The 25934-nt window shown below is 40.9% G+C and overlaps 1 protein-coding gene across 3 annotated transcripts in view; it reads right to left on the bottom strand.

Moving 5' to 3' along the window:
- Window positions 1-629: 629 nt before the first annotated feature.
- The window catches only part of mgat3b (beta-1,4-mannosyl-glycoprotein 4-beta-N-acetylglucosaminyltransferase b), an 82057-nt gene continuing 56752 nt past the window's right edge, over window positions 630-25934 (bottom strand). For 2 of the 3 annotated variants that reach the window (XM_042485579.1, XM_042485580.1), the window contains exons 2-5: window positions 14215-14683; window positions 8923-9584; window positions 6060-6342; window positions 630-5523 (exon numbers count right to left, since the gene is read on the bottom strand). In XM_042485579.1, coding sequence (XP_042341513.1) covers window positions 5026-5523; window positions 6060-6342; window positions 8923-9584; window positions 14215-14683 — 1912 coding nt within the window. In that variant the 3' untranslated portion in view covers window positions 630-5025. Of the gene's footprint in view, window positions 5524-6059; window positions 6343-8922; window positions 9585-14214; window positions 14684-25471; window positions 25536-25934 lie in introns of those variants that run through there. The other variant, XM_042485581.1, reaches the window with a different exon arrangement.

The following is a 25934-nucleotide window of genomic DNA, read 5'->3' as shown; positions in this document are numbered from 1 at the left end:
TCAAGCCTTAGCTTTGACTGAGCCAGGAATCTTTTTTTTCTTGTTTTCTGTCTTTGCTCAGTCCGAAAAATATTCCCCATTCATGTTTTATTCCTGGCTCAAGATTTTTCTTTTTCTGTGTACATTTTCTGCTCCTCGTGCAAATTTTGTTTGTTTGCTTTGAGTGAGTCAAATCTATGAATTTAAGAGAGGAGTGTGCCAGCTAATGTTGCACACTGCATGTGTGTGTGTGTGTGTCACTAGTCTCGGCTCTGCGGCTCTCTGACATTTACCGAAAGCGATGGAGGTTTTTGGATTTTCAATCGGGTCAGGTTCTGTAAGCAGAATTAAGTAGAAAACTGTTGTGTGGTTTTCTCCAATCTGCTCTCCCTCACCTCTTATCCTACTGCTCAGCTATCTTGGATGATGACTTCAGGCTGTTAGGGATCTCAGAAATTCATCAAGAAGATCGTTGCCATGACGATATCGGGGCAACAAGCCGAGTGATTTAACCCTGGCTTTTAGCAGGCCAGACACCCTTATCTGCCATGAGTCACTCTGTCTGTCATGCGCACATGATTTTGAAAGTGCATAACAGACATACTGATACTGATATGTGTGCGAGCGCACACACACACACACACACACACACACACACACACACACACACACACTGTTCACCAGATGTGCAGCCTTATTGCAGCAGGCTGAGTTGGGAGTTAACTCTGGTTAAATGCCTCTTGGCAGAACTTAAACACAAACACACTCCCCGGCCCTTGACGGGATTGAACACACACCCCTGTAGCCCCATTTCTGAGATGACTTTTAGCTATACTGCACAAATGTCTTGTTTTTTGGCATCGTGCAAAATGGGAACTCTTTATTCACCAGACAGACAAACAGAGAGAGTCTGCACATGGTTATCGTTTAGGGCCTTGAAGTTGGAGGGAAGAATGCAAGATTTGCTTGTTTTTTGTTCATCCAATTACGTTCACATTAGAAGCAAATGTGGTCCAACTCTGATGTTTTTGCTCTTGTGTGATCTGATTTTTTTAGACGACGCAGAAATCCAATATTTTTCCAATCAGACTTGGGCCACTTTAATATGTAGTCCTAAATCTGATACATATGACATTGTGACTGCTGCTGCTGCTAGAATGCTTATATTGGAATTCATTTTTTTTTTTACGTCTTACTTCTATGTGCGGGCACAGATCCCTTGCCATACACTATTAGAGTAGCCCATTGAAACTACAGAGGGCTACCCTAGCTGTACTGTTGCTGCGCTACAGTGCATGCCAATAAAAACGACTTTATGCAACCAGAAATATGCTTCGACTCGTTTGATCGACTGAATCAGTGCACAAAGCTTGCTGGGATACCTGCAGACCAAGCTGGCGGTGTAACAAGTTAAAAAATTCAAACTGTATTCACATCAAGACAGCTAATCAAGCTGCTTCCACAAGCAACTAGCGAGGCAGGGCGGACTGGTCGCGTGTAGTGGGCGTGCACCACGACGCTGCTCCAGAAGCCAGCCAATTAAGTCCAACTGCCAGATACAGTTTTTGGAGGAATTGTTCCACCTTGAAACCCTACACATCGGGCCACACCAGTCCTGACTCCTCCTGCATCAAAACCTCACTCTCTATAGGACTAACCAGAGCGATTGCTATGGCTTTTGCATTCCTTCATCTTCTCAACCTAATGCGCAACATATGACACATTGTCATCCAACTTCAGCAGAAAATCATTCGGAGGATGAACGCTTGCATCGCAATGTCATTAATTTTTTCCCCAAAAGGCGACATTTTTGGTTGCTCTTTCAACATGCATGTGCAATGCTACTGGTTGAATGTGAGGTGTTTCAGGGCAGAAATCTGGTAACACTAATCTCAGCCACTTCACATATGAATCAGAGCAGTCTGGCGAAAAAGATCAGATACCAGATTTGATTTGATACCAGCATTCCTTAATGATATTTTTGCTGGTATAAGCTCATTTTTAAAATGTCAATTAGCAGGAATGTATGTATTGCAAACATTGTTTTTAAATTCCACTTGCCACAAAATGGCCCAAAAAACAGAAGATGAAAAAAAAAAAAAGATTAAATCTAAAGTGGTTCACAACCATCCATTTTGGATAACTCCCTCAATTCATGATTTAACATCTCTAAAATATACAACATCCACTTTGTTAACCCAAGTTGCCTCCTTCCTTTCAAAATTCATCATCTGTTCCATTTTTGTTCCATCAACCTCTATCAATTATTACCTTCTCAAAAGGCAGACAATCCAATTTAGGGATAAAGCGCATCACATCCAGCATTGTTGTCGTCTCCTCGGTCATATAATGTCAAATCCTATTTAAAGCTTGTTTCTCTGCAGCCCCTCTGGGGTTGGATGGGAGTTTGGCTCCCGACACCAACACCAAACCCCTAACAGCTGCCGCCGCAGACCACGCTGCCATCGAGGCTGCAGCACAGACCCGACACAACTGTCAGCGGCCTGCTGGATAATCTGCTTTTCCCACTATGAGCTCAAAGCCATGAGAAGCCAGCATGATGACCGAGTCATACACAGATATGCTCACACTAATTTTCAAAATCTCTTTGTTATTCATTTCGTTACGTAAGCTTTCACCATACATTTTAAGATTAGCAGATGGTTATGGTTCAGTGTCCTACTTAAGGACACTTTAAACAATGTGTTGGAAAAAAAGAACATTCAAGGCATTCTGTTCTTAGATTTCTGTGTCTTGTTTGGAAGCGAAATTAAAGCTACATCAAACTTTTGCCTCCAGGTTTGAAAACATCCAAAGTCCTGTCCTCGCCCCTCTGCATTTTATAAAGTTTCCTTCCCAAAAAACTTTTGAGTCCTCTCGAGGCTCACTTTGAAACAGCGTCTTGCCTGAAGCTAGTGTAAACAATAACTGTAAAGCCCAAACAGGCGTTGAAGAAGCAGATGGTGGCTGCCGTCACTCTGCAATTAAAAGACAAATCAAAGCATTTACTGTTTTTTGGACTTGTCTCCCTACTGCATGTTTAGTTTCCTGCTCTCCCCTAATTGCTCCCTAGAATTGTTAATATTGCCACAGTGATTCTCCTTGCCCTTGACAAGACCGTAACCCAGCCCACATGGCTGGCCTCAGCCCACATGAGACACCCGCAGAGAAAAGTATGCTCGCCAAATTGTCCACAAGATCCCAAACTTCTGCCAAACCTTGGCAGGGTGGAGATTTAGGCATCTAGCCACATCGACAGCTGTCTATGGTGGCGAGAAGGCAAGAGGCACAAGTGCTCATGCCTAAATGTTCAGATGACAGCGATCTGTGGGCACAGGGGAGGCATCGCCACGATAACGGCTGCCCTGTCCTGTCCTGTCGAGATGGGGGAGAGAAGATGAATATATCCCTATTATTTAAACAAGACATTCTTGTGAGTATTAAGAGGAAATAGACACACCCAAAATGGAGTGTAAGAACCAGTGTGTGAGTTTGACAGAAAGTTTTAGAGAAAGAGTTGGAAATTTGAACATTTCTGAAAGAGAATAAGTAGAGAAAGAGAGAATAATAATTGAATTGAGGGGAAAAAAAGTGCCTTGCTAATGAGGATTAAGAGGAAACCAACACCAAAGACTGAGCGGCATAAAGAGGAAAAAAAGCACAGGAGAAAGACAGAGACAGAGAGCGCTCAGAAGAGTCAATTTCAGAGAGTGGGCGACTGATGGCTGAGGAGGAAGAGGAATATTTAACAGAGGAGACCCGCAGTCAGCGTTGACCTCGTTTGAACGTTGAAGCTCCTCGCCTGATGTGAACCCACCCACTCATCTCAACAACACCCATCCCCTCTTCCTTTTTCACATACTTTAGTTTCCAAGGAAACAAAGTCATCTCGGCTGCTGGAGAGACAGAAAGACGAAACTGAAGGGTGATGTTTCCCCCTCAACCGGTCTCGATTGTTCTCAGCGGACAAACAATAACGGCGAGTTTCATCTGTCGTGGATGCCATTGACAGGGCATGATTTATTCAGAGCTGTCTGAGGGACCCACACACATTCTGCACACTCATCCCTGTGACGCTTGTGCGTCAGCAGACACTGTGGGAAAAAGGGAACATCCAAAGAGCCTCCTTTTCTTTCCCTTTCTTCGCCACTCTCTTCCTCCCTCATTACTCTCCTTTCTTTCCTGCCTTCTGTCTTGCTTGTTTTCCCATCTCGCTGTCTTTCCCCCCCCGGTGATTATTTCTTGCTTTCTGTTTCCTCCTGCTGATCTTGTCCCCCCTTAACAGCTCGAAACCTGTAAATATGACACAAAGACAGACCACACACACTTTTGTTCACAAACACACAGACAGGTCTAAGGTGCATGTGGATGAGTGAGAGTACATGAGACATCCCCATCGAGTCATTCCTTTTCATTTGGCAGTGGGTACTCCAGCAGGGTTTTAATAGGATTTATACTTTTCTACCCAGACCCGAGAATAATATCTGAATGTGTTTCTGGAAGGAGGTCACCAAATATGACAGGAAGACATCTGAAGGTGGAAAGTGAGGTGGGAACATCAGCCGGTCCGTAAACTTCGGTAAACACTGACAGAAAAAACAATTCTTCCCTTCCGAGTTTCTCCACAGGCTTTTAACACAGCTGTGAAATATCCCTCTTTTAACTCCGAAGTGGCCCCTTTCTTTCAGACAGCAGGTGTGTCTAATCGACTCGGGCGAAGAAAGAGAGGACAAGGGCAGGGTGACAAAAAGAGCTTGGCTCCTCCCCCAAAAAGGGGAGGAATGAGGATGATTTTGTTTATCCAGTGGTTGTATCCTCTCCTTAAATCCATGATGCGATTCAGTGTTCCCTTTTTTTGACCCCGAAATAATGATTTTTAAGAGATTTTAAGTCCCTGCAACATCAGTGCTGCCTGGTGGAGATACATGTAGTATTGCTCCAATGAGAGATGTAGTTTGTCAGTACCGTTCTGCCCCCAAAAACTCAGTGCTGAGGCCTCGCTTGGGTCCTACTAGTTATTTCACATATCTTTTCCTAGCTGAACTCCTAGCCTTCGCTCAGTCTGGAGGCTTTGCTGTAAGGATTCTCCAGGAGGTAGCGGTACCGATCATAGTGCTCCAGCATGTACTTTGGGGCGTACATGTGCTCTTTGGGGTCCGCGGGGGGGTATTCCTGCAGGGGGCCGTCAAACCAGCCCCCCGTCCGGATCAGATCGCGTATGTAGTTGAGGTCACGCTTGTCCTCGTAGTCACCCCACCGAGGGAAGTCTCCATTCTGTGCTGACACCAGCTTGAAGTAGATCCCCTGGGGCGTGAAGCACCAGGAGCAGTGCCACCCGGCGAAGTGGAAGGGGCTGCCCACCGACCACTGCACCAGGATGTGGCCTGTGTCATTCTCGTACTTGCGGAAACCTGGCATGGTGTAGTATTCGCGGCGGCGGAGCTTGATGCCGTCGCCGTCGTAGACCTCGCGGAGCATCTCGACCGTGCAGCCTGATACTACCTCTAAGGAGCCAAACTGCTTCCAGAAAAAACCATACAGTGACTGGATGTGGGGAGAGAGGAGACCAGAATTACAAACAGAAACATGGTTCATTGGTTTGCTTAAAAACAGTGCAAAGAAAGCTGCACAAGGAATTAGGCTTGAGCGATTTCACGGTATTACAGTTTATCAGGGTATTAAGGAATCCAGAAGGTATCTTTTTCAATACTGTCATAAACACAGGTGCTCCTCTTTATATCAAATTATTTGTATGTAGTGAACGGCATGCACCACCAGAGCTCAGTCTGTGGTTTCTACTATTGGGATAGTAGACGCCGCGACACCTAGTGGTGGGGGAGAAGTTACAGGACAACAGGAAAATACGTAGGTGTGAGAATATTACTTTTAAACATTTTGTGGGTTTCTATTGTGTATCTGTTGATCTGAAAAGCTGAAAGTAAGTAGCACACTCATTGTGGAGAGAATGGAGGAATGAAGGAAAGAAATAATACATACCGCCCAAGCCCACAAGTAATACAAAAAGCTGACAAATTTCATGCACGAAGCACCCATCCCAAAAGCTGAATTATCGTTACTACCTTGCGCATGTGGATGGCGAAAGGCTCTGTCCAGCCATCAAACAGCTTGAGGAAAAGGAGGCCCTCGTGTGCTGGGATTTCATCTGCGTCGTTGATGACAAAGACATCGTCCGATCTTATGCCCATCAATCTGGACATGCCGTTGCGTGTCAGGTAGGTACGCAAGTAGTCATCGGCGATCCAGCCGTCCTGCCGACCGCCCTCTGGGAAGTGGTCAAGGAACACGTACAGGATCTTGTGACGGATGTAGTCGTACGTACCGTTGAGAAGGAGCCGCAGGAAACTGGGGAATTACAGACATAACAACATATGGCCATTCAGCAGATTCTATTATCCAAAAAAACTATCTACTATCCAAAAAAGTGCCATGAATTTGGAGCAGCATTTCAAAGGTACTCTGTGGAGATTTCAACAACTGCTAGTGCGACAACATATCATTTTGGTGAGTGGGTTCCCATGTTGTTTGCATCTCATACTTTACTGGCACATTCAGTTAAACATGGGGGGTCGGCAAGGAGGTCGGCAAGATCTACACTTACTTGTATACGGTTGGGTACAGTTCACATTTGAACCAATGCCAGTCACTTGAATTCTGTACCAGTACTCAACAGTGCATTTTTGCAGTACTATACTCTCTCTGTTATAGCAAAAAGTAATATCTGAACAACCTGCATCAGTGACACTGCCTTGCTCTCTTTATATTATAAGTCAATCGGCATCAGACAGGAGGTGGGAGCTCTGCAAAGTGCAGCAAAACTCTGTCCACTTCTTTCTGGTTGCTATGTCAACCAGTTGGGCTGTTAAGACAGGGCATGCCATGATGTGGAGCTCCTTAATTTTTACATGATGCAAAAAAAATCTAAATATGCCAATCTACCAGAATTTTTTTTAAATAGCCTTAAATGACTGCAGGTGTGTTTTTCTAAACTGTGTACCTATTACACATCATATTATATTTGCTGGTTATGTCCTAACAGAGAGCGGAAAAAGATTTGGAAAAAAACAAAAACTGTTACATTGGTTTGTTTTCATCCAATTGCTTCACCTGGCTCTCCCTTAGATGCAATCTAAAGTACGTACATTTGGCCCCAATTAATTTAACATGAACTGGTACTCAGTAGTACTGATGTAATTTGGTCAGTACGGATTTTGTTACCAAACTCTATTTCCTTTACAAGAGAACGACACAGGGTACAGTTGAACTGCATAAGCATGTCACCATGAATCTGACAAAAAAAAGACTTATTCACTGTAATTGTTTATGTAACTCAAGCAAGTTTCAAAAGCTTGCTTATTGAATTTCTTAGTGAAGAGAACAGAGTGGAAACCAATTCTGCCTGGAACAGTAAGAAAAATGTATCCAAACTGTGTTGAAAGATTGGTAAGAAGCTACAGTGCAACAGGTAACAAAAGGTCCTTGTTTTACAAATTAAGCCTTTCAGCAGAGAAAACCTGCTGTCCATGCACCAAACCGATTGGAAGAACAACTCAATTAACCTGTTGATATGCATAGCGAAACAGAGTGTTCACTGAATGTAGCCACTTTCATGCAGTGTCACATCCTATGATTGAACACACCAATCTCTCCCTCCAAGGCTGCATGCAGAGTCAATCATGTCGCTCTTGTCATAATCTGCTGTAAAATTGTTCCTGAGGCATTTCATGTTGTTGCCAAAGGAACTTCGCTGTAATTGTTATTCAGCACGCTGGTACTCAAGAAGCGTGAAGGTTGGCTGTAAACAAAAACTGAGTTGCAGTCACTACCCAACGCATAGGCCGCGTCACAACTTGGCAAAAACTAGGGATTTTGTGAATTTTTTTTTAAATTTGTACCAATGAATATGAAACTAGAGGAAAAAATGGGACTTCTTGAATAAAGTTATGTATCTATAATTTATGATACATAACTTTTGATGACATGACATGAATATATTTACTATTCTCTTTACTGCACTGTGATACAACTTCCATCACTGAGTACATTTTCATGAACAACATAGTCTGCTTTCTGCCCTTATTGCGAAAAAGATATTCTCACTAAGCTACTTACATGGTTAATAAAAATTAATATTATACTAACATAGCTGTGCATACTCTGATGACGGTGCCCTAACATGTCGTTTAGTACGAAGAAATATGGAAAAGTCAAACAGCTGGAGCCTCCTGTCATTTTGCTCCTTTGCATAAGAAAACCCCAATTTTTTCAAAGTTTCCTACCATTGGCAGACTATTTTGACCATGCAGGCTCAACCTCCCTCTTTCATTCCTTCTACAACCTCCTTGAAAAGGTCGGTGCTGTGATATTTGTGCATATCCAAAAAACCTGTTGATATGCAAGTCCTTCACTATCTTTAAAAGGTAGGTGTGTTTTTGTTCCTCTGACCAGGAATGTGGGCTTTTCTGCATGCATTAGCCTTGCAGACTTCTTCGTGACAACACAGAGAGACAAACATTAATGGACAACGGGTCATGTGTCACAAACTGCTGTAAAAAAACAACTAGTAGAGATTAATATTCTGAATTAGCTGTATATATGCCCAAAGAATGCTCCTAAAACCAAAAAAATACCAGCATATCCCAGGTCATAATTAGAAAATGCTAAATTCAGAGATTTTTGTAAGTAAAATCAAATTGTCAGATTTTACAGTGCAGTGTGTCATACTTTTTTTTTTTACTTCTTTAATCCAGCTCAAAGTTTGCTGAGCATGCATGCCGTTTCACACTGTCAGGCCAAAAGAGGCAGTTTCTGACGGCCACAGAGCAGCTCAGTTGAGGATTACACATTTTACTTAAATATACCTCGACCTTAAGGGCATGACTTGTATAATCTCCAAACACACTAGTCCTTAAAATGGTGTCTTACCTCAGAGGCCGTTTGTCTCCGTATGCAGTAAAGTTGGATTCACAAATGAGGAAAATATCAACTGCTTGGGCGAGCTCATGAAAGCGCACATGCAGCAGGTCAAACTCGTGGTTAACATTGATGGCGTTGATTACCCTCCGTGGGGTCTCTCTGGGCGTCAGCCTCTCCTTGGTGGGCAGATTGGAGTGGTACACCATGGTGGGAACCCCACAGTAAGGTCCGTGCCAACCTGGCCGACATACACACTTAACCAGCCGCTTCCCGTTGCCCCTGGCCCTGGGCTTGGCTTTCGGAGCTACGGAGGGCTGCTGCTGGACCTCCAGAGGTTTTCTTTGCCCAGCAGCCCGAGCACCTTCCCCAGCTCCATTAGCCACAGATCCCCCTGATTTCCCAGAGTACTCTTTTGGGGTAGCCACCTCGGTCCCCTGTCTGAAGCAAAGGGCCCCAGCTTTGGTTCGGACAAAATAAGGTGTTTTGTCATCCTGAAGCTGGAATTTGCGTGTGTGGAGGTCTCCCATGGATTCTATGGGGTCTGGCACATGGTTCTTGAGCAGCACGTCCAGGTGCTCTTTCCCTGCCATCGAGATATCCGGGAGGTCGGGCCCGGCAGGTTGAGCTTGGTGGTTGGGATTCCGCTGCTTCAAATGGTCTTCATCTCTCTCCTGAAGAGAAAGACAAAGTGGGGAGTTCGAGATTAAGGCAACTTCCATTTAAAATCAAGCCTTGCAACCCATGCACGTTGTTGATAAACTGAACTATACACCATTGAATAGCTTGAAATGTATTGCTATGAGCTGCACATGTGAGCCACATGACAGAAGGAGACACTGAAACCTTACTACACTGTTACTACTCAGTAATATTCACATTCAGTGCACTTTTTAGTGGAGGAAGTGCTGTCTATTGTTGTCAATTTCCAAAAACACCTACATATCAGTTGACACCTATAATGACTTCCAAATGTTCTTATAAAAATTCTCATGTAACAAAAGGTTATGTTATGCTGTTAGTTTATATAATGTTTTGTTTTGCTACGAAACTTAAGACGTGTTCTAGGCACCTTAAGAGTCATTTGAAAGATAAATTGATGAAACCAAACAAAGAAAAAAAAAACACCAGTTTAGTGACTTTTATGGAACGACACACTACAAATGAAGACACAACACATTTAATTGTTCTGGTTTGTACCAAATTTGCTTATTCTGATAATTGAAGGAGATTAAAGTCGGCGACTTGTCAGGAGTGACAGTCAATGCCATTATGATCCCATCCCAAGCATCCCACAATACTCACAGCTTGATGTGAGCTGCTGTAGAACAGAATTTAAAGTGAGGGGAAGTGAAAGAGGAGAAACTTTATATTCAGGACAATAATGCATACTTGTACTTATGGTCCATGAGAATAGAAACTTTGGAACGCCATGTCCTACAACTGAGGCATCAGTCAGAATTATACTTACTTTTTTACTGATTTCTCCCACAATGTTGTACCTATTTTTTGTCAGTCCAATTGGATTTGGCTTGTCTATACAAATATTCAACTATTTGTTCTTTTTTTCCTCCTTATATTGAGAGTCTGGGTAAAATGTTCAGGTTCACAGCAACATTCAGGTAATAAAGCAAACAGTCCAAGGCAGCCCTCTGAGCTAATGCATGCTAATTATGCTATCGACAGATCATCAACATTTTAATATCACATTAAGTTGCAATGAAATGCAAATTGACCTCTTCTATGCAGAGGGTATAAAAGTCCCTAAAAGTACACTTCCCACTGCAAATGACTGCTCAACTTCAAGAACTTGAGGGCTCAGTTGACTGAGAGATCTCAGACTAATGATGCAAATATTTGACTTTCAGGGAGCAGCCCCAAAAACTTTCAGCGTCTGCTGCATGTAATTTAGCCTATCTTATCATGTTATCATGGCCAGAGCCAAAGTTTGTCTTAATAATTGTTTTTTCTACTCCCTGCTGTCTAAAAGAGTATGTAAATGTACAGCGGACCTCAACACATGGAAGCTAGACCTGAGAGAAACCTTTCAGAAATTTGTTAGTGGTTCTTATCTCTAAAAGTGCAATTACCACATTTGTGCTTGCCTCATAGCCAAGTGTAAACAGGTTACTAGGCAACCCTGTGAGTAACATTAAACAACATCAAAAGTGAAAACAATGAGGGCAAATAGTCTGCAGCTAATGTTTAGAAATAAAAGTGTAGCTGTTGCAGTCTGAGAAGGATGACGCCTCGTTATTTCAGTGTTGGTAAAAAAGCAATTACTTATAGAGAAACACAGTTTTAGTGTTGATTGGATACGGTGCATCACCATATGACCTCAGACGAGTGATTACAGAGTGCTTCTTTTGTCTCAAAGGCTCTATGAACCCGGACTGAGCACTTGCTGCGTGTTGGAGATTATTTTCAAAGTGATAAAATGAAAGGGGCAGCGTGATAAAACAGGATGATGGCAGGACGAGATGAAAGAAGAAATACGATCAATAATGTGCGAGGTAATATTACATTAAAATCACATCTTGAGGGTAATGAAAATGCCTCAAGGCAAAAAGTGTTATTACTCTCTTTTGTTGATACATTTTCTCCTCTCATTCTAAAAAGCATACTTATGAAACTATGTGTTTGCTGTTTTTACTCACTTTTTTTTCATCAAAATCAGTTTGAAGTTTGCTGAGAAAACGCAGATTCTTAAATAAGATGACACCTCCATCAGAGTGAAATATTTCTCAAGAATTATTGTCTTCCTGCAGGTGGCAGATGAGTTACAGTAAGAAAGCTTGACTGAGTGACTGTAGGTTTTCTATACATCCTGGACACAATATGGTCTGTATGAGGATATTAATATACACTTAACTTATGCATGACGAAATAACTAAAAAAGAACACAATGTTGGACACAAGAAAACAGAGCTTCAAGTTTACAGTGAGGATTTATTCAACTTGGTCCATGAAAAGTTGCATGATTAGCATAAAACTTAAAAAAGGATGAGTGGTAAAGCAGATGTGATTGTAGCAACAAACACTCAGAGCTTGTTTGCAGATTTAGATATCATCTCATCATATTATTACAATATAAGGCTGATGCTTCATTTTATAACTATCTCCATGCAAGTTTACATTATCTATCTGTGTTGAATATTTTATCACCCTGAAGAGGACATACATTAAATTACGTTTTGTATACTGCTAACAAGAGTGCAAAACAAACACACTTTTTTCTTGATCAGGGGCTGAGTCCAAAAAACTAGGGACTCCCAGCACTGCTAAGGGGCTACACGTAAAATTGATATTATACGACATTAGAGAAATTGAAATGTTGTGAGCCCAAATTGGCTTTTCATTAATCCATGACCAGCCATGGGGGAGCATTTAGAGGTGTTTGGATTCCTCTACACTCGACAAAAATACCTAAAATTGGGCTTGAAACGTTGTAATCTTTCTAATACACCAAAGCAGAAATTTTAAAGAGATTTTAACAATGTTGTGGGTCCTTATGGGGTAAAAAAACCCCAATACAACACGAAAAAAGCTTTAAAATCACACCCTAACTGTCAATATTCTAATGACAAAAGAAGACAGTGTCAACAGAGATGTATTCAATATTATCTATTGCAAAGCTGTTGCACTGCATTTTTTGAGGTCACTCAAAATGCAGCACTTATGCTTTTGCTCCCATGTTTCACAAGTTAAAGACCCTAACCCTAAGACTTTCTATGTACACAAAAGGCTTATTTTTTCTCAAATCTTTTCTCAAACTCTTTTGTGCACAAATTTATTGAAATCTGTGCCAGTGAGCACTTCTCCTTTGTGAAGATAATCCATCAACCTGACAGGTGTGGCACATCAAGATGCTGATCGAGCAGCATGATTACTACACAGGTGTGACCTGGGCTCGCCACTAAAGAGGGGCACTCTAAAATGTGCAGTTTTATCATGAAAAATGACATTTATTAGGCACAGGACTTTACATGACATGCATTCTTTAGTCACACAGGATTCATCCATGAAGAAAAAATGCTTAAATTGCCAGGAACCATTGAAGGTGAGCAGTGCAAACTGCTGTCGAGTCCGAACTTCCCAGAGATGGTTACTGACAGTTTGCAGAAATTCTTCAGTTGTGCAAAACAAATTTTGCATCATTTATAAAATAAAAATATGGCTTCAAAGTAGCTGTGTATCTGGGTTAAACACTGAATGTAATAGGGAATGATCAATATGTTGCACTGCATCAACTTTTTGCGATGTCTGATTTGTAGCATTTGTCATTTGGTTAAATGTTGTTTTGTATCTTGGTATTTATGTGTATTAACGTGAAACAGTTAAAAGCTGAGGACGCAAGACAAATTAAATTTTTTTTCCTAAACCAGTGAAATTAAGAAAATCATGTGAAGACACTGGACGTGGAGGTCCTGAGCTGGTGTGGTTACATGTGGTCTGCAGATTTGAGGCCGGTTGGATGTACTACAAAATTCTCGGAAACTGCATTGGAAACAGCTTATGGTAATGAAATAAACATTCAGTTTATGAAAAACAACTGTGGTGGACATTTCTGCAGTCAGCATGTCAGTGGTGGCATTACTGTGTTGTGTGATCAAACTGCACATTTGACAGTGGCCTTTTATAGTGGCCTTCCCAGAGCACCTGGGGGGTAATCTTGCTGTTTAATCAGCATTTTGAGGTGCCACACCTGTCAGGAGGATGGATTATATTCCTTTTTTGAGTATGCCCTCCTTTTTTTCCTTTATTGGAATCTGACCGTTTTCCTTTATTAGACTTTGATCGGTTATTAAGGTGTCTTTTTTTGTACAAATTGGAGATCATTCCTGTTCTACATTACACTGTATTAAGTAATACAACCTTGAACGTAAGTGATGAAGACTAATGATGGATTTTATTATAAAGTATTTTAATGAGAATCTTAAAATAATGCTTTTATCAATTGAGATACATTTGATGTTTTCTACCATGGCCTTGACATCACAGGTTTTTCTTTCTCTACATATTTTTTCTACATATTTTTGATGTGATTTAAGGTTGTCAACCACACTTGCCACTATAGAGCTTATCAGCCTATTGGTGTGCTCTGCATTATGTATAAATGTAAGTGTGGTTTCATCTTTTCAAACATTAGACCTGATGAAGATCCAAGCAGGATCGAAAATAAACTTGTGTACGGGGAGTAAGAGTGCAGGCGTTAACCTTTTTTCTCATCCACGCTGTTTTTGGAAAGCCTTGCACTTACATGATGTGCATAGAACTTTTTCAAGATTGAAAATAGTTACTCACCTCGTTCGGAGTGTCTCTCCGCAGGTTCTCCTCTGGTTTCTCCCAAGGGTGAGGGGGCGCTGGTTCCTCCCTCAACCTCATCTCCAACCCTGCGCTGCCAACAATCCCAGCGCCTCCAACCATGACCCCACCAATCCCCAGACCCATCCCCCCTCCTCCTCCTCCTCCTCCTCCTCCTCCTCCTCCTCCCACAGCGCCCGCCATCGCTCTAGCTTTAGTGTCTGATTGACGGAGGACAGGTAGGGGAGGGGCTTCTTCAGGAGAGGCGGGGCTGAGCGGGGTGGTGCCCACACCCTTCTCCCTCCAGAAGAAGCCAGTGACCATGATGAAGGACTTGATGTTGGGGTACGGTGCGGAGAGCTCGCGCAGCAGGGAGACGTAGTGGAGGGCCTTGTAGTAGTGGAGGAACGAGATGACGCACAGGCCCACTGTGCACAGCAAGAACACCCTGTGCCGCCGCATTTTCATCCTGGACAGAGAAGAGGGAGGGGAGGGGAGGGCGGAGGGAAATGAAACATGAGGCCGAGTAATAACATCAGAAAACAATTTCCGTTTTAAAACAATCTCTATATTCCCATCTGCACTCCCATCTTCCTTGTGGCTAGATCACAATTAACTTAAAAATAATGGCCTCTGGGTTGTTAAAAAAAAAAAAAAAAAAAATCAATCAGCACCTCTTGGCTTTAGTAAGAGCAAAAGTCCAAGAGTCCTGTAATGTGTTCACCTCATGAACCTGGCTTTTACTCTTAAAACTAGCACAAGAGCGACAACGATCACCGTATTCCCACTCAGGCTGTTGTTTTCTGCTTTAATTAAAAGAAAGTAGCTTAAGAGACATAAAAATATTTGTTAAAAGAAATAGGATAATGAGGATTTAATAGATTTTTAGATGCCGAGGATCTTGAGGATCTAGGCTTGTTGTTCTTTGTAAAAGGATAATGGAGTTAGCTTGTTTGATAATGGACTTTTTGATACTAGTTTGGATTTTCAGTTCAACAAAGCAGGAGAAAAATCAGATATTTCAGACCGTGAAAAAGAAATACTAAAGTTGCACTTGTAGAGTCAAACCAACACAGAATAGTTATTGGACTGCAGTTCACCTAAGCTCTACTGCTCTTAGCATTTTCCATCTCATCGTTTCCTCTCATGATTATAATATCCATACAAGTTAGGTATTTTTTAGTGAAAAGGGTCTGATGAACCTATTTTATGCTACTTGCTCAGCACCAAGCAGCAGACGTTAGTGGCCAACGGTAAATATAACAGAGCATTTAGAAACTAAAACAACACATTTGTTATATTTCTTTCTGCAGTTGCTGGAGACCAAAAAAAGGGCTAAAAGAAGAATAAATATCAGGTGAGGTCATGACCCGGACAGGTGCATGACTTAAAATAAATGATAATTTTGCTCTGTATCTGCTGGATGTGTAAAGAAGCAACTTTGCTAGAAACGCACACCATGTCAATGTTAAAGAATAATAATATGCCAGTGTTGTGCTGCACTGTCCTCCAAGTAGCCAGTTAATTTAGATTTAAACTAAAACCAAGGTTTCCACATACAGTATTTTCATGGACAAAATGTCAAGACTTTTTACGTGAGAGGTTATCCATGGAAGATTTCTGTAACAATTTAATTCCACACAAAAACATTTTTTTAGGCCTGAAAGATATGACACTGAAATTCAATGACTTTTCCAGGTTGCCCATGACCCCGGGGACCCTGAAAAACCTGGAAAAGTGCAGGTTTATTTAATCTCAAACACTGACACACTTGTTAACACAAGCATGACTGCCCACAGTGAGAGTGAGAATAAGGTCTGTTCGTGGCAGTGCTGTGGCCTTCTCTGTCCAGTGAGCTGTACATAATTTATTCTGATGATCATGTTGATTAAATGGTTCGATTCAATTTCCATCCTGTAGCTTTTTATCAAGAGACAGATGAAAAGATTGAAGCATACACGGAAATTGCTGAATTGAAGGAGGAGAAAATCAACAGTGTCACTGCATCATCATTCATACTGACTTTTAGCTTTTCACAGAGGACTTAAATGTACATGAGATTTCATAAATTCACATTGTTACAGGGATGCTTCTAATGTTCAAAAAGACAAAGAGAAAGAACAATTACAGAACCTAGTCCTGTTTGTACACATTTGCATGATCCACTTCACCTACATTTTCTTTATGGTTCAATAAAAATGGATTTAAAAAGAGCATTAAAGTGGACTCAAAGAGTCTCAGCGTCAGCGTCTGTTTTGGCTCTCGAGTGGGGTTTCCTTTTTAGCCTCGCACAGGCAGTACAGTCGAGGAACGGGAACACTCGGTGCTTACGCAGCGAGATTTATTCTTGCGCTCTAATTCATCTTCAAAAAAAAAAAATGTCGGACATCTGAACACATTAAGCCTACAATGTGCAGGAGAGTTAGAAAAAACAACAAAAACACTAAGGTAAGGGGGAAAAAAGAGCCAACTCCGCCAGTGACCCCACAGCAAGGCATCACATGAATCTGAGGGAGCTTGTTCAGCACAGACCCCCCTGAGGGTCTCCGTTACTGGATATGAAACAAAAGGCGCTGAGGGAAGAGGACTGTGAAGAGGAGCAGGGGAGGAGTGAGGTCCGGTTGAAGATGGGGGAGGACAAAGAGGAAGAGGAGGAGAGGATGGTGGTCCAGTGGAGGGAGGAGAGGACTGAATGAGGCATGAGTGGGAGCCGAGAGGAGTGAATGTGAGGGCAGAGAGGAGTGAGAGTGAGAGCCGCTGTGAGGATGAAACATTTTACATTCATGGGCTGCATTGACAGAATGTTGCGAGACTAAACCTCAAACTCAAAAAGGTCCATGTTAATGGCTTAACACAAGTTCATAAAGAGTGTAATCATGCCAGTCGGCATACGGATCTTTAGCCATGTATTAGGCTGAAAGAAAGAGAGGCGCTTTTGGGCGCACTGGAGATCCTGTCAATCGTGTGTGTGTGTATTTGTGTGCGTGTGAGTGTGGGGTTGGTTATTGAAAAATGTGATGAAAGATTTCAAATGGCTCTTAAAATATACATAGTATTTTTCAACATTTAGCCCTACAGATAAAATTTGAGCTCTTTTTTTTTTAAAATCATTTTCTGGATGTTAATTTTAACCTCTATTTATACGTCAGGGAAATTAGTCCTTAGGGACATCCCTAGTCGTCAGGTTACGTACTCGATGTGACATGCTGACATCTTATATGCACGTTACTTTTCGTCATATCATGGACGACAGCCTGCGGTGTGATGGTCATGTGATGACAGCCTTCTGGCTCACTTATGTACAAATATCGATGCATTACTTTTATGGGTGTGAAAACAGCCTAAATCTTAAGTTCACATGGTGCATCAAAATAGACATTTTGATCAATTGTAATGGATTATAAGCACCAGACTTTAACAACTCAAGTATTTTGAGAAAGTTTTTGCGCAAAAATATTCCAAATTCTGCTCCTGGACCCAGAAACAAAGCTCTTGTATTAAAAAAATGCTATTATACCAGTTCAATTTTACAGATATCCTGATAACTAACAGACACATCATACACAAACAAATGGAACCATATCTGTATATCACATCTGTCAAATCATATCGCAGGAATACGATTATCATAAGTGCTCGGACCTTCACATGAAAGGTTTGGAGAGCTTAGGTTGAAAACTATTTCTAAAACAAAAACTACTTAAATGACAACTGGTTATCTTTTTTTATCAATGTGTCATTAATGGTTATCTATTACCCATTGTAAGTTTTTATTCATTTTTTTATTCGAAAGCCTACAATAAAAAGAAAATGTAAGCCGTGCTAAATGAGATGTTGATGCAACCATCTACGGATAGAGAAGCGTTATGTTGAGTTGTGTAACTGCTCCTGAGGAGGACATGATAGAGGAGGTGATGGGAGCAGAAGGGAGAAAAGAGTAAGAAGTCAAAGGAAAAGAGGAGATGAGGTGGAAGCTGGTGCTGTTCGGTGTATTACTGAAGCACGGCACCACCTCATCTCCGTCTGCCATATCCTCTCTGCAACTCTTTCAATTCCCCACTATTATCTGTCATCTTCGATTCCCCTTCACATTCACTCCCTCCTTCACTCCAACTCCTCTGTCTCCCACACAGCTCCCCATAAAAGACAAAGAGGAGGAAGCGAGGGGTGAGTAAAAGACTCTTTTTCTCCACCAATACACAGAGAAATGGAAAAAAAGCGATGACAGAGAGGGAGGGTTAATGGGTTGTCTTTCCTCTTCACCAAAATCGTTTAAATAAATTTCACTCGTGCATGCCGACATATGCTGCATGTCAGATTTGTTGGATGATGAGTCACAGATAAGAGTGAAAAAAAAAGGGTTATTTTAAATGCAAATGCTGTAAAAGAAAATGGTACAAAGCCACAGCATTCTAACACCAGATAGTGACATTTGTTATGTAGATTTAGCAAATTTTCATGCAATGTTTTGTGCTAAATCTACAGCAAGCTTGACATAGACAGCTGCTGAATTGCACAATATTTCACTGAACATGAGAGAATGAGCACACGGAGAAAAATCCTTGCAACTACTCAAAAATGGCAAGTATGTGGTGCAACAGCCTCAAGGGTCAACGTGATTGTGAGAGTATGTCAGAAAAATAACAGTCCATCCAACTACAGCAATGCTACCCTCAGGGGAAATCTAATATGGTTAACTAAAGCCACACAGAGCAGAAAAACAGTTCAAAACACTTTGTAAAAATGCTCAAATTGACAATGTATATTATACAAACTTATAACAAAATATAATACAAAAAAAGGACATGCCATTTAAATACCACTCAATTCAGTTTAATGCCAAAAATGCCTATGTACTACCAAAAAATAAATTAAGAAATACCTCACTATTCATGGAAGGAATGTCATGCATCATGCAAGGAAATGCTACGAATATCAATTCTGTGTACATTTGTCAGACACCTGCAGAAACTAGAGTCCAAGTGGATGGACTGCATTAAGCAGGATTGCTCAGTTAGCCAGGTAATTTCTAAAATAGCATGCAACAACTTCTCTTTGCTATAAATAACAATGAGCAATGCTTTTGATTAGTTAACTATAATATTCAAATTTAGTTTTGCTAGTTTTAACTGCACATAGTTTACTACTCACCAACACTATACCTGTGCCTGCTTGAACTACTGTGAGGTTAAGTGTGTAAAGCAGAGAAAGTATATACATCAATTTGGGTATTCAGAAAGGCTGAATGCCATATTGGGATGTACTGAGGCCGTCAGTTTAATAAAAGGAGTTAACAAATGAAAATGTTAGCGTTAGTTTGGTTCATTAACAGTAGAGAAGCAATGGTAAAATAAAATTTTAAACATGTATTTCTCTCCTTTTATGGCAAATAAATGTTTGTAGTTCCAATAGTTAACTACAAAAAATATGCGAAGAAGTGATTTAACTAACTGAATCGCTGTGCCATTATGAATGCAGTTTAAGTACCAAAAATGTACTTATAAATGTAGTTAAAGTACTAGCTTCATTATATGTAGTTTACTACTCCCCAGCACTTTACACGAGCCCGCCTAAACTACTGTGAAGTTAAGCGTGTAAAGTCCAGAAATATTTAATTCCAATGAGGTCATTGGTTTAAAGGAGTTAACAGGTTAAAACTTTACAGCGTTTGGGTGTTTTGATACAAAGCGCAACTGGAAAATTCAGTTTCCATAGCATTAAATGTTGATATTTTTGAAGAACATTTTTATTGTTTCTCCCATGTGCCAATGAGTTTGAAAATGGATACAGTGCAAAGTGAGAGATAGGGAAGGGGCCATCAAAATCACAGAAAGGCCAAACTGTTACCTAAGTATTTACCCAACTTATAACGCCCATCACCAATCCAAATACAAACGCACTTACAAACAGAGTAACCGCAGACATCCTGTGGGTGTTTTCTGTGGATTTTGGGATGCCCAAGTGCCTCTAAACCTAAACATGACTGCAGAAATTACTCAAATGTCCTCTTGTCACTTGCCCCTGCCTGTCTGTTGCTGCAACCCCTTCTCTTCCCTGCTGTGATGCTGCCTTTCAGGTGGTGCTTAAATATTATGTGCATATTAAGGCAGTCTCAGTAAGTCACTTAACCTGATTCTTGAAACATACCAAGGAACAGGTCAGACTTCACTTCAAACAAAGGGTTAAAATCCATTACTCTCAAGGTTGGGGGAGGCTGAGAAGAAAATATCTTCAAAAAAAGTGATGAGGTGAAAGCTCTAGAGATGGGACCAAAAGTATGTGTAGCATGAGATTTGCATTTCATCTTTCTATCTTTCGAATGCATTTCTAAAAGATACGTTTTTACAATAATTCGGGCAGCACCTTTTCTCTGCTCTTTCTTCATGCTGTGCCTGTACAGCACATTTTATTTCCAGTGTGCTGTGAAGAGATATACCTCTGTTACACTTTCCTTTCTTCTCTTCTCATTATAATTAATGTTTATTACAAAATGTGATTATAATATCTTTAAGCATGTCTTTCCATTCTTTAGCTTAATTCTATTATAGTGTTGTATTTCTACGTGTAGCTGTGAGGAACTCTATAATTATGCCAATAGCAATACAAAAGAAAGAAAAAAATGTCTACAGAAACATACACCAAAGCCACGGCCTGATATGTTAAAGGGTGGAGGAGGCAATTCTGAAGAAAGACAATTGATTTTTGAGTCTCAGGTCGCTTTGGGTCGGTGGTTCAGGCCAAATACCAAGGCTGTCGGTAGGCATAAACCGATTATGATATTCTGGGCTCATACCGATGTTTAAAATAACAATTTAGTTGATAGCCAATACCAACACTGATGTTTTTGTTGTTTGTTTATGTTGTCATTTATCCCCCTTGCTAACATGAACTGGCTCTCCTGTCAATTTCACACTGGTTTCTTTTAAAAAAAAGGGCTGCATTAATTTCAGTTTGTGTTAGTTAGACTGGAGCCCAGCTTTTTTAGCCTGTGCAAACGGAGATGGTAAATGTCACAGTATTTGCCAATCGGCCGTTGGCAGTCAGTAGGGTGAATATCAGTCAATGCAGATGTACGGTAACTGCTGCATCGCTAGTTGTCAGTATTTGAGGACCTGGGAAAAATCAACTATCTTTCTTAAAATCACCCACTCCACCTTCAACAGATCTCCCCTTTCTATTTTTTATTCTCAATTCCTTTCTGTTTTAAAAAGCACCTCAGGACGAACTGGTCAGATAAAAGCTGTATAAAATCTGGCCCAATGACCCGGACCACACACAGGACCCGTCTCTAAGGCGATAAGAAATCCGATCAAAACTGGGCATGTGTTCAGGTCTGGTATGCATTGACTTGAGGGAAGAGGAAATGTTCAGAAAAGCACTTTTTTTGTGTGTTTTTAATTCAGGCCGGCTCGAGTTCCTGTGTTTATACAACTGAAAGCTTTTATTTGAGGACATTCTGATATCAGAGGAGGCGGAGAGCAGAGAGAGATAGCTGCTCTCCACTACAACACTGTTTGTTTATCTTATCAGTATAGCCCTACTTGGAGATTTCACACCCCGCCTCCCCCGCCCCAAATAAAACTCCCCTCCCTCCCTTCTTTTTCCACCCCCAACTCTGCATTGGTGGGAATTTTTTTAAGAAGTTTTGGGACTACACATACTCCCCTGGAGAGTTTAGAAAAGCCCAGATTGCTGGTTGGCGAACGCAGTCAAAACATTTAGTTTGGAGACACTGAGGCCGATTAGAGCGATAAACAACCACAGGAGAGAGTACGTGCAGGGAGGAGCTCTCCCTGTTAACCTCTCCTAATTTCATCAGTCTGACTGTCTGTGTGAGTGTGTGTGTGTGTGTGTGTGTGTGTGTGTGTGTTTGTGCACTGCCACGGCTGACCTGGTGAACCAGTTTCACTTTGAATTTGGGACTGGCAAACAAAAGGGTGTATGTCTGTTGTCATAGCTACAGACAACATGTCAGTGAGTGTATCTTAAAGACTATAAAAACAGGTGTAAAAATCTAATAAAAAACAAAAGAACAAATAACAAAAAACCACCAGTGCAAACACTGTATGCTACTGTATTCAGTATTTTTCAAATTTTTTTTTTACTTGCCTAGTAAAAATCAGATATGCAGATAGCATCTCATTTGCATCTCCTACACACTTTTTTCATCCCACTCTGCAACCGAGAGCATGTTTTGAGTTGTCAATAGAAGTACCTAATTCTCTGTAAATGTCTGTGATGTCTCTTTTGGAACAGGAAATATTTGAGGGAATAAAATAACCCTCCACAAACAACATTACGAGTATCTTTAGTCAAAATTGGTAAAAACAGTCAAACATTCTCCTGACAGCATTTCTTATACACAGAACACATGCACACAGATCTCAAAAAGGCTCTCTATTACAGCACATTTTAGATGTTTCGGTTTTCGTTTTGGCACTTTGTGGTTATCAGCATTTGCAATAACTTAACTGAGCTTAGCCAGACGCCACTGAAACCAGCTTGTTGAGCAACTCTTTGACTCTGTGCTGTGTTGTGTTTGGTAGAAGAATGAGGGTCAGGAGGCTGCCATGCTGCTATTTCTGTGCTGCCATCTATTGTCTGGACAGGAAGAATCATACAGTTGACTTGCCACTTTGAACTCACACTCGGCACACTTTAAAATTAGAATTACATGCTTCAAGGTTGTATGTCTCAGTCAAGTTACACTCATAGTTTACGTGTATCTCTGAGAAAACATACATGCTTCACGCAAATTAACTTAGTTATTAGTTAATTTGCGGAGTATCAAACCAAATGTCTCCCCTGCTGCTCTGGAGTTATGTTAACGAGTAATGACCAGAAAAGTGTTTTGCAGAACATGAAGATGTCACAGTGAAATTGGTCTTTGACCTTTTGGACATAAAGATATTGAGAATGTAATGCATGGGATCACAGTGACTTTGACGTTTGACCACCAAATTCGAATTAGTTAATTCTTGACTTAAATGGAAGTCTGTCCATGTGTTCATGTTCAAGTTCATGTGTTTTTTGGGGTGACGAGATGAGACATGGCAGGGCTAGTCTCTCAAGAAAACTAAAATTGCACCAACATGGCAACATTTTTGGATCAGAAGGCGATGAAAGAGGTGTCCTAACTGGCGTTTCGGAGACCTTGTGACCTTTTGTTGCACAGCTTGTTGCTTGCTTTTAAAGCGCCGCAATGAGGAAGGAATAACTAATTCAAAAAATTTGGTTTCAGGAAGTATCTTTACAAAATCCCCTCATTTCCCTACAAAAACACAAAGTGTCATCATGTTCCACTTGGAACTACTGTCCACTGTTCCACTGTCAATACGCCAACAGGACCGGGATTCGATATTCAGGCATGGACCCGACTATAGCAAAACTGCACAACTACAAAATGTGCAGATGCACAGGAAGGGGGGCACACTTCAACACACACAGTGTAAAACTCGGTGGTTTGTGTCTTTAAAAATGTTGCTACATCAGCCAAACTGTTTCATAGGTGTAATGATAAATGATGCACTCCCTCTAAAAGTGCTTAAAGGCCTTTGTTTTATAAGAACTGAAGGCAGTAAAGCTGTACTCAGTGTGTGTGTGTGTGTGTGTGTGTGTGTGAGAGAGAGAGAGAGAGAGAGACGATGCTCTATGAGAAGCTAAATCGCCTTTTCTTCTCTTTCAGCACAAGGAAAACTTGCAGACATCTTTCCACATGGGGAAAGGCTTTGGTATCGTCTCATCTGGACTACAAAGTGCCTCTCGGCTTATTCAGCACCACCCGCCGTCTCTGACCAGTCTGTTAACCTCACCTAACAAGCACCCAGGGGGAATGTCGAAACAAAACATAGCACCTTGGGTGCAGCAGTAAGTGAGACCAACTTTCAACCAGACGATCATAAGTTTTGCCCAGTCAAAGTGTCCTCAGTGCAATTAGGAGTTTGTTTCTTTCGTTTTAGGGTCTTACATGTGTGCGACAAGAGAACTCCAACTTAAACTGAGCCACAAACTCCTAAATCATGTCCTTGAACTTCCATGGTTCATCTTTACTATGCCACAGCAAGATATGAACTTATTTTAAACTAAAGGTTGGGTAATTCCAGGGGACATTTGAAATCCATTGTCTTTATGGGCTTTACTGTAGAAACAGACAACAGAAGAGTATCAATATCACAAAAAGAGCTCTAGGGGTGATGCATCTGTTGACATAGACACAAAGGGTCATTCACACCCAGAGCCTGTAACCTCGCATCCCTTTACATGCTCAAGCGCAGAAACAATAGCATGCTCTGTAACCGAGAACCAACAGTATATAAGGTGTCAGGCGGAGGGAGATGAGGACACAACTTGGGTGTTTCACACACATCATAAATGCAACAGCACAAAAGATCTAAACAATCAGCACAGTTTCAAAGTGGACATCCAAGATTGGTGTCACCAATTCAGTATTAGACCAAATGTCTCCCCCTCTGTTCCTGACAAATACAGTTGAGTAATAGCTAGAAAAGCATTTTTTTTTTTGTTGAATATTATGATGTCACAGTGAAACTGACTTTTGACCTTTTGGATATAAAATGTCACCACTTCATCATATTATTCTATTAGACATTTGTGTGAAATGCTGTCATAATTAACACATGATTTCTTGAGTTATAGATGAAAACATGACCTTTGACCACAAAACTCTAATCCCAAATTGAGAGATTTTCTTCAAATTAAAAAAAGTTCATCCTTGAGTCCAATTGGATGTTTGTGCCAAATTTTAAGATATTCCCTCAAAGTGTTCTTGAGATATGGCGTTCAAGAGAATGGGACAGAAGAACAACCTGAGACTGCATCGAGACCATTATTGAGAGATGAAAACACTAAAAAAAAAGTCACATTCCCAAACACATGGAGTTGATAATATGTTTGTCAGAAAATGAATCATTTGGAATTTAGTCTTTTCTTCTTCAGGAGAACAACTTTCTTTTTGACTACTAGACAATAAAATAATAATTTATCATTATTTTGACTTATTAAAAGACAACACAACTAATCATTTAATTAAAGCAATAATGGACTAATCCATAATCCAAATAATCATCAGCTGCAGCCATTTAATAGCCTATTTAATTTAACATGGACTAAACCCTAAAATCCCATTAGCACGTTCATACAGATTTAGATTTCTTAAGGGGTTTTGTTCCAAAATCCACTTCAAAAGTACAGCTTCTAATTTGATAAAGATGAAAAAATAAATATGAAAAAATCTTACTTTTTTTATTAAATCTTGAGCATCGGGCAGTAACTTCCTTCCAAGAGGGATGAGTTATAGAATGAAACGCTTGAGCCATAAAGTTTTATTGGCCTGATCCTTTTACTTGCAGAGTCTTAGAGTAAATCTCTCGCCATGCACCACTGACCGCAGTTTCCCCTCTTGTTCCTGCTTTTAGTGCCTGCTCAGCTGCAGTAGCTTTCTTATATGTAGTTCGTCCATTAGCAAACAAACATGTTTTACGGGACAGATTGTGAGAGGATGAAACTTCACACTGGCAGCTACCAGCACTTCACTGCTCGCTCTAAATGGATTTACTGCACTTCCTTATTCACATTTGCTCCTTTCTTCCCCAAACATGCCAAATGTGTGATACACACTTTGAATACTGTAAATGTAACTGTAGAGCGGTATGTATGTTGGTATGATGGGAAACTCCAGATTGGTTTTCAAAATACTGCGA

The sequence above is a fragment of the Plectropomus leopardus genome, chromosome 4 (genome assembly GCF_008729295.1).
Source record: "Plectropomus leopardus isolate mb chromosome 4, YSFRI_Pleo_2.0, whole genome shotgun sequence".
NCBI classification, from domain to species: domain Eukaryota; kingdom Metazoa; phylum Chordata; class Actinopteri; order Perciformes; family Serranidae; genus Plectropomus; species Plectropomus leopardus.
The sequence above is the reverse complement of the archived record's forward strand: the minus strand, read 5'-3'. Positions and strand labels throughout refer to the sequence as shown.